Source organism: Loxodonta africana, chromosome 23 (genome assembly GCF_030014295.1).
Source record: "Loxodonta africana isolate mLoxAfr1 chromosome 23, mLoxAfr1.hap2, whole genome shotgun sequence".
Classification (NCBI taxonomy): Eukaryota; Metazoa; Chordata; class Mammalia; order Proboscidea; family Elephantidae; genus Loxodonta; species Loxodonta africana.
In genome coordinates this window covers 13,932,827-13,947,616 of record NC_087364.1, presented here as the reverse complement: position 1 = coordinate 13,947,616, position 14,790 = coordinate 13,932,827, and the positions used below count along the sequence as shown (strand labels likewise).

The 14,790-nt window shown below is 40.0% G+C and overlaps 1 protein-coding gene across 2 annotated transcripts in view; it reads right to left on the bottom strand.

Moving 5' to 3' along the window:
* NALCN (sodium leak channel, non-selective) overlaps positions 1-14,790 on the bottom strand; it is a 380,765-nt gene that overhangs the window by 75,841 nt on the left and 290,134 nt on the right. For both annotated transcript variants that reach the window (XM_064275254.1, XM_064275255.1), the window contains one exon: positions 9,943-10,016. In XM_064275254.1, coding sequence (XP_064131324.1) covers positions 9,943-10,016 — 74 coding nt within the window. The remainder of the gene's footprint in view (positions 1-9,942; positions 10,017-14,790) is intronic.

Below are 14,790 nucleotides of genomic sequence, written 5' to 3'. Positions count from 1 at the left end.
TTGTTCATTCTTCTGGCAGTCCATGGTATATTCAATATTTTTTGCCAACACCATGATTCAAGGGCATCATTTTGTTTCACATAGGGGTAAAATAAGTCTTCAGGAAAAGAAATGTTCATTTATTTGCTATCTACAGAAAAAGCAAATCCGATGGTGTTAAAAAGACTCTGATCTTCAGGGAAGGCCCTGTTCTTCTTAGGGGAAAGACTATGCACAGTACTGGTCTCAAGGAAAGTGGTAGAAATCCAGCTCCATAGAAACTCCATCTGGTGGGCTGATATGAAAAATGTGATTGGCCTGCTTGGCTTCTTGAACTGCAGGCACAAGGCTTCAAGTGTCTTGTGAAAAATAATGAAGTCTTTTGTCTTGTCTGAGTGAGGAAATTCTCCATTATGCAGGCATATGTAAGCCCTTGATTCCTATTCCCTGGAGAATTACAGGGAGGCATTTTCCTTTTCCCAGTTGGGGTTAATGTTATGCCCTTACTACCTTTGAAAGTAAAACAAGACCAGGACCCCTGTTGATGCTTCAAATGTGGGAATATTCTTTAGCAAACACACATTCTTGGTTGCAAAAATATTACCTCTGGTTTCTTGCCAGGTCTCTGAAAAAACATGAAAGATGGATTCTGCTCTCTTTTTCTGCATTGCCTTTGTGCTGTGGAATTTCAATTGCTCCTTCTATGACAACCATATATATATATATTTATAATCTTTTATGGAGGTTAGGGGAAGAGAATTAGGTCTTAAGAAATTGTCTCTATTTTCCTTGACATCTCTCCATCTAAAATGTTTTTAAATTGGCCCAAAGATTATGGTTGTAAGACAGGTCTTTGGAGCTTTATTAGCCTTTAAACACCACTTTTAGCTGTTTATAGAAACAGTAGCAGAGGGGTTCTCAGTTTCTTTCTTCTCTGTCTCCATGTCTGCTTTCTTAATATTCCAGAAGAAGGGTGTGGGAAAAGTCTGTACGTTCTGTAATGAAGGAGACAGGCCTAAGAGTCTTCAAATTATTTTCACCTAGTATTCATTATAGAAAAGTCAGATTATAGGATACCATCTGGTGTTAAATGTAATTACCATCCAAAGGAACTGCCATTTGACTTTGCAGAGCATTACATTTGACGGATTTGACCGAAATCTTGAGCTCCACAAGGTAATACCTTTGAAAGTATTATCAGATGTTGGTTAATATAACGTAATCACATCAAGAGACAACAGGAAAATCCTCCTTCAGTGATAATTATGTAAAACTATGACGGCAGTGGATTATGACTGTATAACTGTGTAAATAGGTAATGAGTATTTCCTGGAAATGGCTCTCACCTGATTTCATCAGAGTGACAGTGTGATCATCCAAAGCAGAGACACCGGCAAATGCTAATGGGTGAGATGCGCCATAATGGCCTCTTGGTGAGAGGAGGAGAAAGCCACATTTATAGCTTAGTAACGACCTCGTTGCCTTGTCAATCAGCCCATTCCCGAGTTAATGGATATGCCTCTTCAATAGCAACAGCAGATTTGCTTTTTCCAATCTTGAGTTATTCATAAAAATGTTTTCACATACACACATGTAAATATGTAGGCAGCTGGAACCTCCGCGTAGGTTGAAAAATAAGACAAGTCTCAATGGCTTACCTTTGGTAGTTACTATGGATGAGAACAAAAATTAAGTCACGGGAAATTCATGCCTTTAGAGCACTTATTAAAATTCAGAAAATGAAATGGCTATAATTCCAGACCATTAATTGGGATACGAATTGAGTCATTAGCTACTGACTCAGATAGAAAAATGCAAATTATAAGGTAAAGATGGAGCTTTTTACTGAAATAAAAGTGCAATTTTGAAAATGTTATAGAAAATATTAACTGAGTTTTCTATAACACTGTACTTTATTTTTCTGTATTAATTATTACTTTACCATCCAATAGTAAAACACTAGAAGGAAAACCCTTTTAAAATATGTTCTAGCATCTGTTAGGTAAAATTCAATAGTGGCTCTCCTAATCATAGCGTTATTACAACCATTCTTTCAGCTTTATCTAAACAGAATCTACAAATCATGTACTCTCAATAAAATATGACATATTTTGGTTACCACACATCAGGTACGACCTAAAAAAACATCTCTAGGCTATATTAAAAAAAAAAAAAAGGCTATATTAGTGAAGTTAAATTATGTTGTACCACTTTAACATTTTCATTATTTTATGTTTTACACCAATGGGTATATCTGCAGCTCTTATCTATCTCTTATCTTAGTTTATAGTCCTCTGAATGTACTTAAATTTCATCTATCTACTTAGTCTCTTTATCTTCAGATGGTCTTTCGATTAATCTACATAAAATGTTTTTGTGTTTAGTGGAAATGTTAATAAGGAAAAACCAACACCAGCTAGACAGTCTTAATAGAATCGCTAAGACAAATATTTATGACATTAATACACAATCCTCTCTTGTCTTCAAACTTCAGTTTATTCTTCAGTGCGTTGGTCAAAAAGAGTTGCTGCCATCATTGCCAAGGTGTGTGTCAGGGGGCTGACCCAGTCCTTGGACCTCAAGAGTATCTGTTCTCTCTCTCATCGGTGGCCTTCCACTGAGGACTCTGCAAGTCTAGCTCGAAGGTCTGTGGGACGCTGCAGTGTGCTCGACCCTTTCAGTGGCGTTGACAGTGTATCTCACTAGACAAGCCCAGAATGCGGAACTGCAGAGAAGTAATGTGACCTTGCTCAAAGTTGCCGAATTGCCAGGTTAACAAAAGGAACAATAATTTTTAAAGGAGAACTTGGCAAATGGGAAAAAGTAAATGGAGTAAGATGCCAATGTTTTTCACTATTAATCTCTTCTAGAATTCACATGTAATTGGGCCAACTTCACAGAATGGCAGCTCTGAGTCTATCCAAGGGATAGATAAGAATGAAGAGGCTCTATTTCCTTTCCTGAAATTTCCTTTGTCATAAAAAATTGTCATAGAGCTAATTATATGCACAAGACGGGGTGGCTGTTTGGAGGAAACTAATGAAATTGATTTAATTTGAATTCCTTCTAGAAAATTCCATGAGCTCCTCAATCTCTATCATATTAGTCTCAGCCTCTCTCTTAGGAGAATGTGACCAACATGCTCATGTCCTAGAGAAGAGTCCAGGTGTTAGTTCATCTGTCCTGGACCCTGGGAGAGGGGACTGGGAAGAACAAGGGCCCCCAGAAGAGGCCAGAGGGCCAAAAGAATCACTTCTTGTGCCGCCTACAGCCCACGAAGAACCAGCCCTAGCTGAGAGTTCCATCGGCCCAGAAGTCACAGAGCTGCAACTTAATGCGCGATTCGAAGGTTTTGCGTAGACAGTTACAACCCATCCAGAAGACAAGCAGGTCCACATGCTTTGAGTTTCAGGGCAGATGTCATGGCGTCTCAGCCACAGCGGTCACTGTTACATTGCTAGTGGTGTCTCTAATCGCAGCTCCAGATTCTCTTCTGGTTTCTCCTCGTGCTCTGATCACCAACCTGTCTTATCCACTGATCTTGATTGAAATCATGCTCACAATCATTTTTCCACCTGCCAAGTCAGCCAGCCCTACCTTTACCAACATCTGTGATCATTCCCATATCTCACCCTTTGCCAGTGTCCATGCCAGATGCTGGTCTATGCCCGTTTGACTATAAAGCCTGCCTCTTGCTGAAGTCTAGTGTGTCTTCTACTGCTGAGATAGGACTGTTTTTCCTGGCACATCCAAGCTGAATGGACAATGTCACAGCTGCACTTTGGGCATCCCAGAGGAAGTTCATGGTATCTCCACACCCAGGACTTCCGGCCAGCTTTAGGTAGCGCCAATCTTGGTCGATGAATCTATGTTGTTAGTTCAGGCGTATGCCCACCAAATAAATATCCGGCAACTGACCTGAACAAGTTTGATGCCCTGATGATGTTAGCAAGCCTAGCACAGGCTTAATTTCATATAAAGCTGTAGCTGATAGACTTTTGTTTCCACCTAGGTAAGCAAGAAATTTCAGATCAACCCAGTGAAGGGTACATTGAATTATCAAAAGTCTTTTATGCTCCTTTGACCCAGTCTCCTGCTGGGCAACAGTTGGGATTTTTCAGTAAGCCTTTGGGGATCTGCTTTCAAAGGGGATTATCAATTGCCTGCATCTCCTGGCAGATGGTGGGTATGTCCTAAACTAACTGATAATAATGGAAAATCACCTATGGGGTGCTTTACAAATACTCATTTAACCCTCACCTCTGTGGTAGGGGCTATTACTTTAAGGACCCCATTTAACAGATGAGAGAACTGAGGCACAAATTAAGCAACTTGCCCAAAGTCAACCATCTGTTGAGTAGTGGAGGCAGGATTCTAACCCAGTTTGGCTCCAGAAGTTATCCGTTTGGTGTCTACACTGCATTGCCTCCTTGTTAGAGGCAAGTAGCTACTGAGCTACCCAGTAGTGGTACCTGATGTACATTGCTCATTTAATCCTATGAGGTTGCTCATGTCTCCCACTTGACAGCTGAAGAAACTGAGCCTTTTCCAAGAACTCACCATTACTCAGAGGGTTTAAAGCCAAGAGTGGGTGATTTCAAAGCCTGCCGTCTTTCCATTTCTACTACACAGATTCAAGGTGAAATGGACAAGAATGAGGCCACTTTTGGAGGTCAGCACCAGGCAGCCCAGACAATCACAGTCCAGAAATGAGTTTTCCTGAGATGACATCCATCAGGGTCTGAGGTCTGAGTTGCAACCAATATCCCAGCCTAAGCTATCCCAGCCATCTCTATTACCCCCAAATAATTCATGACTGGTTTCCCTCTGCCATGGAAAATTTTGTGTAGGATATAGAGAGAGTTACAGAAATGAACGAGCTTTAAACTGCCCCAGAGAGTATGGGCAGCAACGACACCAGTAGCCCATAGGCTAGCTCTGCGCCAGTTGTAAAAAGATGCTCCTTACTCTTGAGGAATGTGGCCTTAGGACAGAGTACCAGAGGTCCTCTCGGCAAGTAAAGTGAGGACTGGATTTCAACTTTTAATTGCCCCCTTGGCCTGGCAACTTTATATCATGAATAATCTATATGTGGAGACCCTGAGAAGCAGTGAAATTATAGGAAAAATAAAAAGATTTAGTGTTTGGCAGCACAGAAGATGAGAATTGTGAATCACGTATAGGTTAAAAACACAGAGTAATAGTTAATGTGGATTCCAAGGGGTTTGATTCCTGGCTTCCTGTCTCATTACACAGTTGGACCTTAGATAAGTTACTTTACCTTCATGAACCTTAATTTCTTCATACCTAAAACAGAGCTAATGGTACTTATCCTTCAGGGTTGCTATGAGGACCTAATTGGAGAGAGCATGTATGAGGACCTAATTGGAGAGAGCATGACTTAGCAGTCATTTTCCAATAAATGGGAGAGCTTAGTTGAATAAGTACTTGGAATACATAAATCTGGCTGCCTGTTTGGTTTTCTTGGCTGTCATCCTTCTGGAAGCAGATTGCCAGGCCATTTCTTCCATGGTGCCACTGGGTGGTTTTGAACCACCAACATTTTGGTTATCAGCCAAAGGCAAACCATTGGTGCCACCCAGGGACTTTTGGCTGTCTATTTGGGAAATCACGTTGTAGTTGATGTTGATGTGTTACCCAAGATTGTTCCTATGATGTGGTATAGTAATCTTGGGGACAACTGCTTAATCCCTCTAAGACTCAGCTTTGTCATTTATAACACAGGGGTAATAATAGCACCTTCTGCAGAGGTGTATTGTGAGAATTAAATAAAAGAATGTACTTCAGAGCTTAGCACAGTATATACATCTTTACAAATGTTAATTATTCTTCTTTCTCGTATCATAAATATTTTCTAGGGTTGAACACTGTGAACTCCTTGATGGAATAATCCATGTGTCCGGCAGGAATATTTTTTAAATAAACAAATGAGTTTCTCAGGGGTATGTTCTTTCAGGGATAATAATTCAGCTAATGTAATTTTCAAAACTATAGCTTAATAAATTTGTAGTGATTGTATATATATTTATAAAGAGCCCTGGTGGCACAGTGGTTGAGGGCTCAGCTGCTAACCAAGAGGTCGGCAGTTCGAAACCACTAGCCACTCTGTGGGAGAAAGATGTGGCAGTCTGCTTCCATAAAGATTACAGCATTGGAAAACCCTATGGTGCAGTATTACCCTGTCCTATAGGGTCGCTACGAGTCTGAATCACTCGACGGCAGGGAATTTGGTTTAGTTTTTATATATTTTTAAGTAGTGCATAAATTATATTTGTAGTCAACAAAAATAACTCATAAAATGACAAAAAGGAGATGAATTAACATTTCACATATCATTAAATATATTGGATTTTTTTTTTTTTGGCATAAGTAGCACTCCTGTAAAGACTATTCCTTAGACTTTTAAAGAATTATTAATACAACTGCATGACAAAGCAAGGTATGTCATAAATTCAAACATGAGAATGCGAACATCATACCAGAGTGAAGACTGAAAGGTTATGAAGATATTGTCCTACTTAAGCTAATGCGGTACTGATAGAAAAACCATAAAAGGATGGAACTCTCAAAAAGAATGCAAAATGCTTAGTTATTTTATTTTGACATTTCTCTATTCATAGCCTAGCAGGACTGATAATGCATTTTTGCTGAATCTCAGGGCTTTGAATTAGAAGGAATCTCAGTAGAGGTAGCGATGTTTTTGAAAGCACACAATTATTTGTTTTTGATTCTGTCTGATGCTGTGGAAAGGTCACTGTCTTTGGAAGAAGGCTTTCTTTAGTGAAGCTGAACAATATAACTCTAAGTCGGAACAGCAGTGAATTTAATAGCAACCTTGGATTTTTTAAGGTAGGTAGTATGGCATCCGACTTCTCACCATACTTCTCAGATAAGCCTTGGAAAAAAACAAGACAGGTGTCTGTGCCAAGAGCATTACCTCCAATTAAGTACGTGGTAGTATTGTTACGTTCCGTAAAAATGGCCCCCCATTTTTTCTTATCAAAGAGCTCTCAAATAGATTCAGAAATAAATTTCACGACCTCAAAACATAAATTTATTAAAACAAAATAAGTAGAAGAACACAAATTAAAGACAATTGTGTATAGAAATGGGTGACTCCGGGACATGATTCAAATACCTCAGCCACTAGGGCCATTCTTCTCTGAAAGACTTTTTCCTTGAGGAGTTGAATTTCCTGTTCATAGTAATTTATATAGCAGCCTCTTTGCTGGAATAATGTGGGCCCTGTTTCAGACAGAAGATGAGTATTTGGAAATATGGGCCCCCTGAGAACTGAGACCACCTGCAGCCCCACAGTTTAATTATTAAGACTAAGAACCAGGCCCTTATATCAACATGACTCAACCATTCATTCCAGGAAATTCTTGCCCAGGAAGTTAAGGCTGTTAACCAGTAGGTAACTTCAGGAATTTCCCGAGAACCCATTTATCTGAACTACAGACTGCTCAACCAGGCCCCTTCTTTGGGCCATAGGTCACTCGACTGGTCAAATTGGTCACTTAAAAAACTATTAGTGCTCATCAAGATTCCTGCCAAGGCCCTAGCCCAGCTGGGTCCATCAACCCTAAACTCCTTTTAAGATGTTATTTCTAAAAATAAGTTTTATTCAGCTTTTATCAGGCAATTCATATCTGTGGATTACCTGATGAGGAATGAATAAAACTTTTATATATATATATATATATATATATATATATATATATTAAACCAGGTGTGGAGCTCTGATGGTGTAGTGGTTAAGCATTTGGCTGCTAACCAAAAGGTCAGGAGTTCGAATCCACCAGCTGTTCCTTGGAAACCCTATGGGGCAGTTCTACTCTGCCAATGGTTTTTTTTTTAAACATATCTATAGTTAGAAATTCAAAAAGCTCAAAAGGCAATAGAGATTTCTAGTTCGAAGATGGCAGAATAAAACCCATTACCAAAACCAAACCCATTGCTGTTAAGTCAATTCTGACTCATAGTGACCCTACAGGATGGAGTAGAACTGCTCCACAGGGCTCCCAAGGGGCGCCTGGAAGAGGGAGAATTAATGGTGACTTTATTCTGCCAGGGTTCTGGCAGAATAAAGTCACCATTAATTCTCCCTCTTCTTGGAAATCACCCCAAATCAAGAAGGAGAGTGAAAATCAGAAGCACAAACACCATCTTAATAACTGATAACTGAGATACTGAGCAAGAGTTGGTGGGAAGGACATTCAAGAAAGTGGAGAAGTATCAGATGTGAGTTGCCTTTTCCTCCTTGTCCTCCCTGCCACAGTGCTGCCCTCCCCAGAGGCAGAAATTGTTACCAGTCTATAGTGCATACTTCTAAAACGTGCTAAACTCTTCTATCAAGAACTCTGCCCAGTCTCAATCAGATCCACATCTGAAAAACACTCAAACCCAGACCCCAAAATCTTATCACTATCCTTTCTGAGACATTTCTGTTGAAATGGTGGTCTCCCTTACTACAATATGTATTAAATTTATCTTTGCTTGATCAACAGATTACTGGGATGACCTTTTTGGCAGTCCATATGCAAAGGCAAATGAGAAAAGTAAGGTCAACTAAGAAATCAAACGACATATTGTGTTGGGGAAATCTGCTGCAAAAGATCTAAGGTGCACCTGACCCAAGTCATGGTATTTTCAATTGCCTCATATGCATCTGAAAGCTGGACAAGGAATAAGGAAGTCTGAAGAAGAATTGATGCCTTTGAATCATGGTGTTGGTGAAGAATATTGAATATACACGGACTGCCAGAAGAACAAATAATAATGTTTGGAAGAAGTACAGCCAGAATGCTCCTTAGAATCAGGGAAGGCAAGATTTTGTCACACGTACTTTGGACACGTTATCTGGAGAAGGACGTCACGCTTGGTAAAGTAGAGGGTCAGTGAGAAAGAGGAAGACTCTCAAGGCAGTGGATGGACACAGTGGCTACAACTATGGGCTCGAGCATAGCAACAACTGTGGGGATGACGCAGGGCCGGGCAGTGTTTCGTTCTGTTGCACATAGGGTCACTATGAGTCTATGCAGCCTACTTGACAGCATCTAACAACAACAATACACCACGGAGGCGGATGAGAAGACTAAGGTCAGGTAAGTGACTGGCTCAAGGATGTAGTGGAACAGAACCAGGATTCCAGCTCAGGCCTTCTGACTCCAAGGCTAATATCCTATGTTAGAACTGAAGGAACCCTGAAGATCACCTTTTCCAATCCTCCGTTTCATATGCGAGAAAACAGAATTTAAATAACTTACCTGTTTGCAACGTCAGGTCTCCAGGTGCGTTAGATCAAGGATTCCTAAACACTTGATTTTTTTTTCACAATTTTTAAAGACATTAATATTTTGTAATATCTTCCTCTTACATCACACTGCATTTAAAGTTCATGTCGTTCTGTATTACAACATACGACCTTCCAAAATAATCAAGTGGCTAGTCTAGTTTTCCTTACTGATACTTCATTTCAAGGCAAATTAAAAAAAAAAAAAAATTTTTTTTTTCTAAAGTAGCATTAAAATTACGTTTTCATAAGCATTCAAAGATGGGCGTGCTTTTAACCAATTTCTTATAATCCTTCATAATTACTTTTAAAAAGCTTATCCTTTTACCATCTTTCAAGTCTATAGTGATTCGTATATTAGCTATCACAAAAGATATAAAATTGTTAAGAATAACAGTAAGTTTTGAGCTTTTTGGTAAATGTTTATAGTTATAATTTGTGTTTATGAAAAGAATTGTCCTATTGAACTAATCAAATATTATTCTTTCAGGTAAGATTATTTATATGTGTATATATCCAAAGCTATTTTCTTGCACAAAAAAAATGTGTTGATGCCCCGAAAATTAGTTCAATTTTTTTTTTATAAAGTTTTTGATTAATATAATCCCACTTGTGTTTAAATATAGATCAACATGTATTGGTGTTACCTTAAGATTTTAGTGACCGCGGTCTCCTTTTCCAGGAGGTTCCTTGCCCTGATGCTGAAAACAGACTTGCGGAGCTGTAAAATCATAGAAGTTAGACTTTAGTTTTCTAATGTTGTAATACTATACTATACTTACAGGTCATTAAATGACATTCTAAAAACATTAAACATGAATGTTTTCCCCTACAGGGTCATCATACCATTGATTCTATTATTCAGCTTTGTTTTCTATTTTTACTTTTATTTGGGCAGAACTGCAAACAAACCTATGGAGCTACACGCCATGGCTATGGGAGTGATGCATGGGCTATGTACCATTAGCAGTATCCTTACTGAATAGGCTTCTCAGTTTCCAAAGACTTCAATGTTGGAACTAATACTGTTCAGTATTGTCATCAGTACAATGTTTTCTAATCCACATTAGGACCTGCTTCAGGTTCTTAGCCTGTGATCCAATACTAATCTGCACAATAGGCTTAGGGGTTATTCTGCCAACAGGCATATGGACAGATGAAATGAGCTTTTCAGGGTTCCTCCTAGTTGGCAACTGCAAAATTACTCCAGGGAAGAGGACTAAGGAGAACAATCCTGAAGGACTGATCAGGGACCAGAAGATATCCTCCCTCAGACTCAGCTCTGCCCTGCTTGACATCTGCACTTGAATTGGTGACAGATGTAGCCTTGTGGGCAGAAAAAGGGCAGAGAAAGATCAGGGAAGCATAACCATCATGGGAAGATTTCTAACCACAAATAACTAGAAAGTATAGCTCCAGCAGTCAGCTCAAACCAATGGTGATAATTGGAGCATGACCAGGTCGTTTTGATCAATGGATTAGATTTGATTTATTGAGCACTTGGCATGGTATTAGTGACTACTGAAGACACATGGTAAATAAGAATCAGAGTTCTTGCTTTTTGGAATTGAGCAGCCTAGTTAGGAAGGCAAGGCTAGGGCACATGACATCATTGGTAGAAAGTACAGTCAGGTATGAAGTGCTAGATGATCTGTGGAGTAGAAAAGATGGGAGAGACTGTGAGACTTTGGGTGAAAGAGAACAATATGTCTGGAATGGTTATCAAAGACTTAATTGAAGAAGTGGATGTTGTAACGGGAATTGAAAGCTGGTTTAGATTTCTGTAGGCCCAGGTGATGGTTTGGGTGAGGACTGAAGTTGGAAATCTGTGCATAGGGCAAGATAACACAGTGCAGACAATCTGGGTAAGTGCTGAGGGAGGTGGGTCTTTAAACAAGACAAGTAGAGGAAGCACTGTGAGGTATACTGTGCTCAAACAAAGGAAGGGAGGGAAGAAAGCAGGAGACAGAACAACTCCATGTTAGGTCAAAAGAAATCACTTTATTTTTTAAAGAACAAAAGTTAAGCAACTTGAGGTGCAAAGCCACAGAGTTCCGATCTCAAACAAATCTATAAACAAATGCTATAATGTCAGCCAGTGTGCCCACATGGCCAGAGCCAGAAATGAATAATTACACATTGGTCTTTTCGACCACAACTGAAAACCTAGCTAACTTCACAATCAGCAATACCGTATTTCATGGTGGATCTGTGACAAAGGCCAGGCCACTGAACACATTGGCAATTTCCCCTATATGAGGAAAGGTGGCAAACTCATTTATGTTTTAGTAATGCAAAAACCGAATTGGTTTTATTATTCAGTAGAACTCTTAGGAGGATTAGTTAACGTGTGGGCAATGAGGAAAGAGTGGGTGTCATTTATTAGAAATCACATTTTTCAGGGTACCACGCAAAGGTTAATTAAAATGCTGTGTCATGAAACTTTCTTAAATCTTCTTCCCTCCCCTAAAAGGGTGACTTCTGGCATTGATTTAACCTGAGCTGGTAACGCATGTCCCAAGAAGCGTTACTTAGAGTCACTTGTGGGCACAGACGGCTCAGCTGAAGGGACCCCTCATGGCAGAGTGTCTGGCTTCTGATACTTAAGCACACAGACAGCCACAACAAAGGGCTAGGCTACAGAGGTACTGGGACAGAGAGTTTTGGGAGAGAGCTGCAGACCATAACCTTTATTTCTTCTTCAAAGGGCAATATAAAGTGCTAGAGATTACATAAGATGTAAGGTACAGCCTTAGTCGTTTCCCTTTAGGGTGAGGTGGCCGTCTAAATTCAACCACCTATCAACTGCCTCTGCAATGCAACAGCTGAAGCTGAAAACAATGTTGTCATGTTAGGAAAAATCTTTTCATAAATTGTGGCTACTGAAGTCAAACCAAACCCGTTGCCTTCGAGTCGATTCCGACTCCTTGCGACCCTATAAGGAAAAGTAGAAGTGCCCCATAGAGTTTGCAAGGAGCTGCTGGTGGATTCGAGCAGCCGACCTTCTGATTAGCAGCCCAACTCCTAACGACTGCATCACCAGGGCTCCTAAACTGGCGATAATATCTATGATACCGTTTTCTAAATGCTTTCAACAGCGCTTAAGATTACTAAAGGACTATCCAATCTCCTTTGTCCTAATTTCCTTAGTAAAGCTGATTTCTTCATTCTTTAGTAAAGCTTTGCACGCTTCTTTCAGCAAAGGACATTCTCCAACCTTGCTTTAGACAGGAGACTCAGCGCTACGCTGCTCTGCAGTGCCCTCTTCTGGCTCCGGAAGATACTGACAGTTATCGAAAATACCAAAAATTTTAGGGAACGCAGAGACCTATTTCATGATAATTAACTTTACATTTGGATTGGAAAATGCCATCTACGAAAGAAGTTAGTAATTACCCATTTTGAAGCTAAACATCTCATAGATGTAAGACATAAAAAGAAGAGTATAGGTGACGTGTTTACATAAAGTTTGACACTAGTTTGCCTTGAGAAATTCATATAGTTGAAAAAGACTCTTTTTCCAGTTATAGTTTGTTTGTAAGTATAATACATTCGGCTCCACCATATAATCATTTTCTGACTGAGTTAATTATCAAACACAAATAAAAATTTAAATGTTCAAACAACTTCAGAGACTGTATATTTTAAAGTCTTAAACTTTTAATTTAAAAGATGTTTCCAGAAATTTGCACTTTAACATGGGATTCAAGAGTCTCAAAGTTCAACTCAATTTGCATAGACTTATTTGTGGCTCATATTGGAGCTGGAGGATGGACCTTACCGCTTTCTGGATATGTCTTTTAAGCTACCATTTTCCTCTTCGTTCCCCCTTTTTGCTTCTGGTTTACCTGTTGAGGCATCGGTAGTTCACTGGTAGAATTCTTGGGTTCCAGGTAGGAGACCTGAGTTCGATTCCCAGCCAATGTACCTCACACGTAGTCACCACCTACCTGTCAATGGAGGTTTGTGTGGCTACGATGCTGAACAGGTTTGAGCAGAGCTTTCAGGCTAAGACAGACTAGGAAGAAAGGCCTGGCAACCTACTTCTGACAGTCATTAAAAACCTTACACATCACAATAGCCTAATGTGCAATTGATCATGGGGATGGCATAGGACCAGTGTTTCCTTCCATTGTGCATGGGGTCACCATGAGTCAGGGGCTGATTCAAAGGCAGCTAACAGTAACAATTTATCTATTGAAGAACCTGGGCCGTTTGACTTACAGTTTCTCAGAGTCTGGATTTTGCTGATTGCACACAGGGTAGCGTTCAACATGCTCTTCTATCCTCTGTTGCTATTGTCAGGTGCCATCGAGTTGGTTCCGACTCATAGCGACTCTATGCACAACAGAACGAAACACTGCCGGGTCCTGCGCCACCTTTACAATTGTTGTTAAGCTTGAGCCCACTGTTGCAGCCACTGTGTCAATCCACCTCGTTGAGGGTCTTCCTCTTTTCCCCTGACCCTGTACTCTGCCAAGCATAATGTCCTTCTCCAGGGACTTATCCCTCCTGACAACATGTCCAAAGTATGTAAGACAGTCTCGCTGTCCTTGCTTCTAAGGAGCATTCTGGTTGTACTTCTTCCAAGACAGGTTCGTTCACTCTTTTGGCAGGCCATGGAAACCCTGGTGGTGTAGTGGTTAAGAGTCTGGCTGCCAACAAAAAAGTCAGCAGTTCAAATCCACCAGGCACTCTTTGGAAACCCTATGGGGCAGTTCTACTCTGTCCTACAGGGTTACTGTGAGTCAGAATTGACTCGACAGCAGTGGGTTTTATCTGTTCTCTGTATTTCCTGCAAATTGGCGGCTAGATCCAGAGGTTTTACTAGACTCAGTTTTGATCACTTTGGCAAGGCCATAGGTGGCATTGTCTTCTTTTATCAGAAGGTGCAGAGTAGCTGGGTCTCTCTTTTTGTTAACAGCCTTGTTGTTCATTGAAATTCTAAATCTCTCATTCTTTTCATTTATTAGTTAGAATACTTTTATAATGAAATGCTTTCTCTCATGTATTATTTGGTTACCCGGTGATACAATTCACATAGAAAAGGAGGGACATATGCTTGATTCTGATTAAAACAAATTTTTTAATTGTGGCAAGATACATATAACATAAAATTTGCCATTTAATAATTTGTGTAGTGGTTAAGTGCGATGGCTGCTAACCAAAGGGTCGGCAGTTCGAATCCGCCAGGCGCTCCTTGAAAACTCTATGGGGCAGTTCCACTCCATCCTATAGGGTCGCTATGAGTCGGAATCGCCTCGACGGCGCTGGGTTGGTTTAAGTGGACCTAATAGTGACATTAATTACATTCATCATGTTGTAGCATGTATCAAAACCGCATTCCTTTTATGGCTGAATAATAGTCTATTTTTTACTATGCATAGACTATTTATCTACCCACCTTTGATGGGCACTTGAGTTGTTTACATCTTCTGGCTATTGTGAATAATACTGCTATGAACGTTGTTGTACAAGTATCTGTTCGAGTCCCT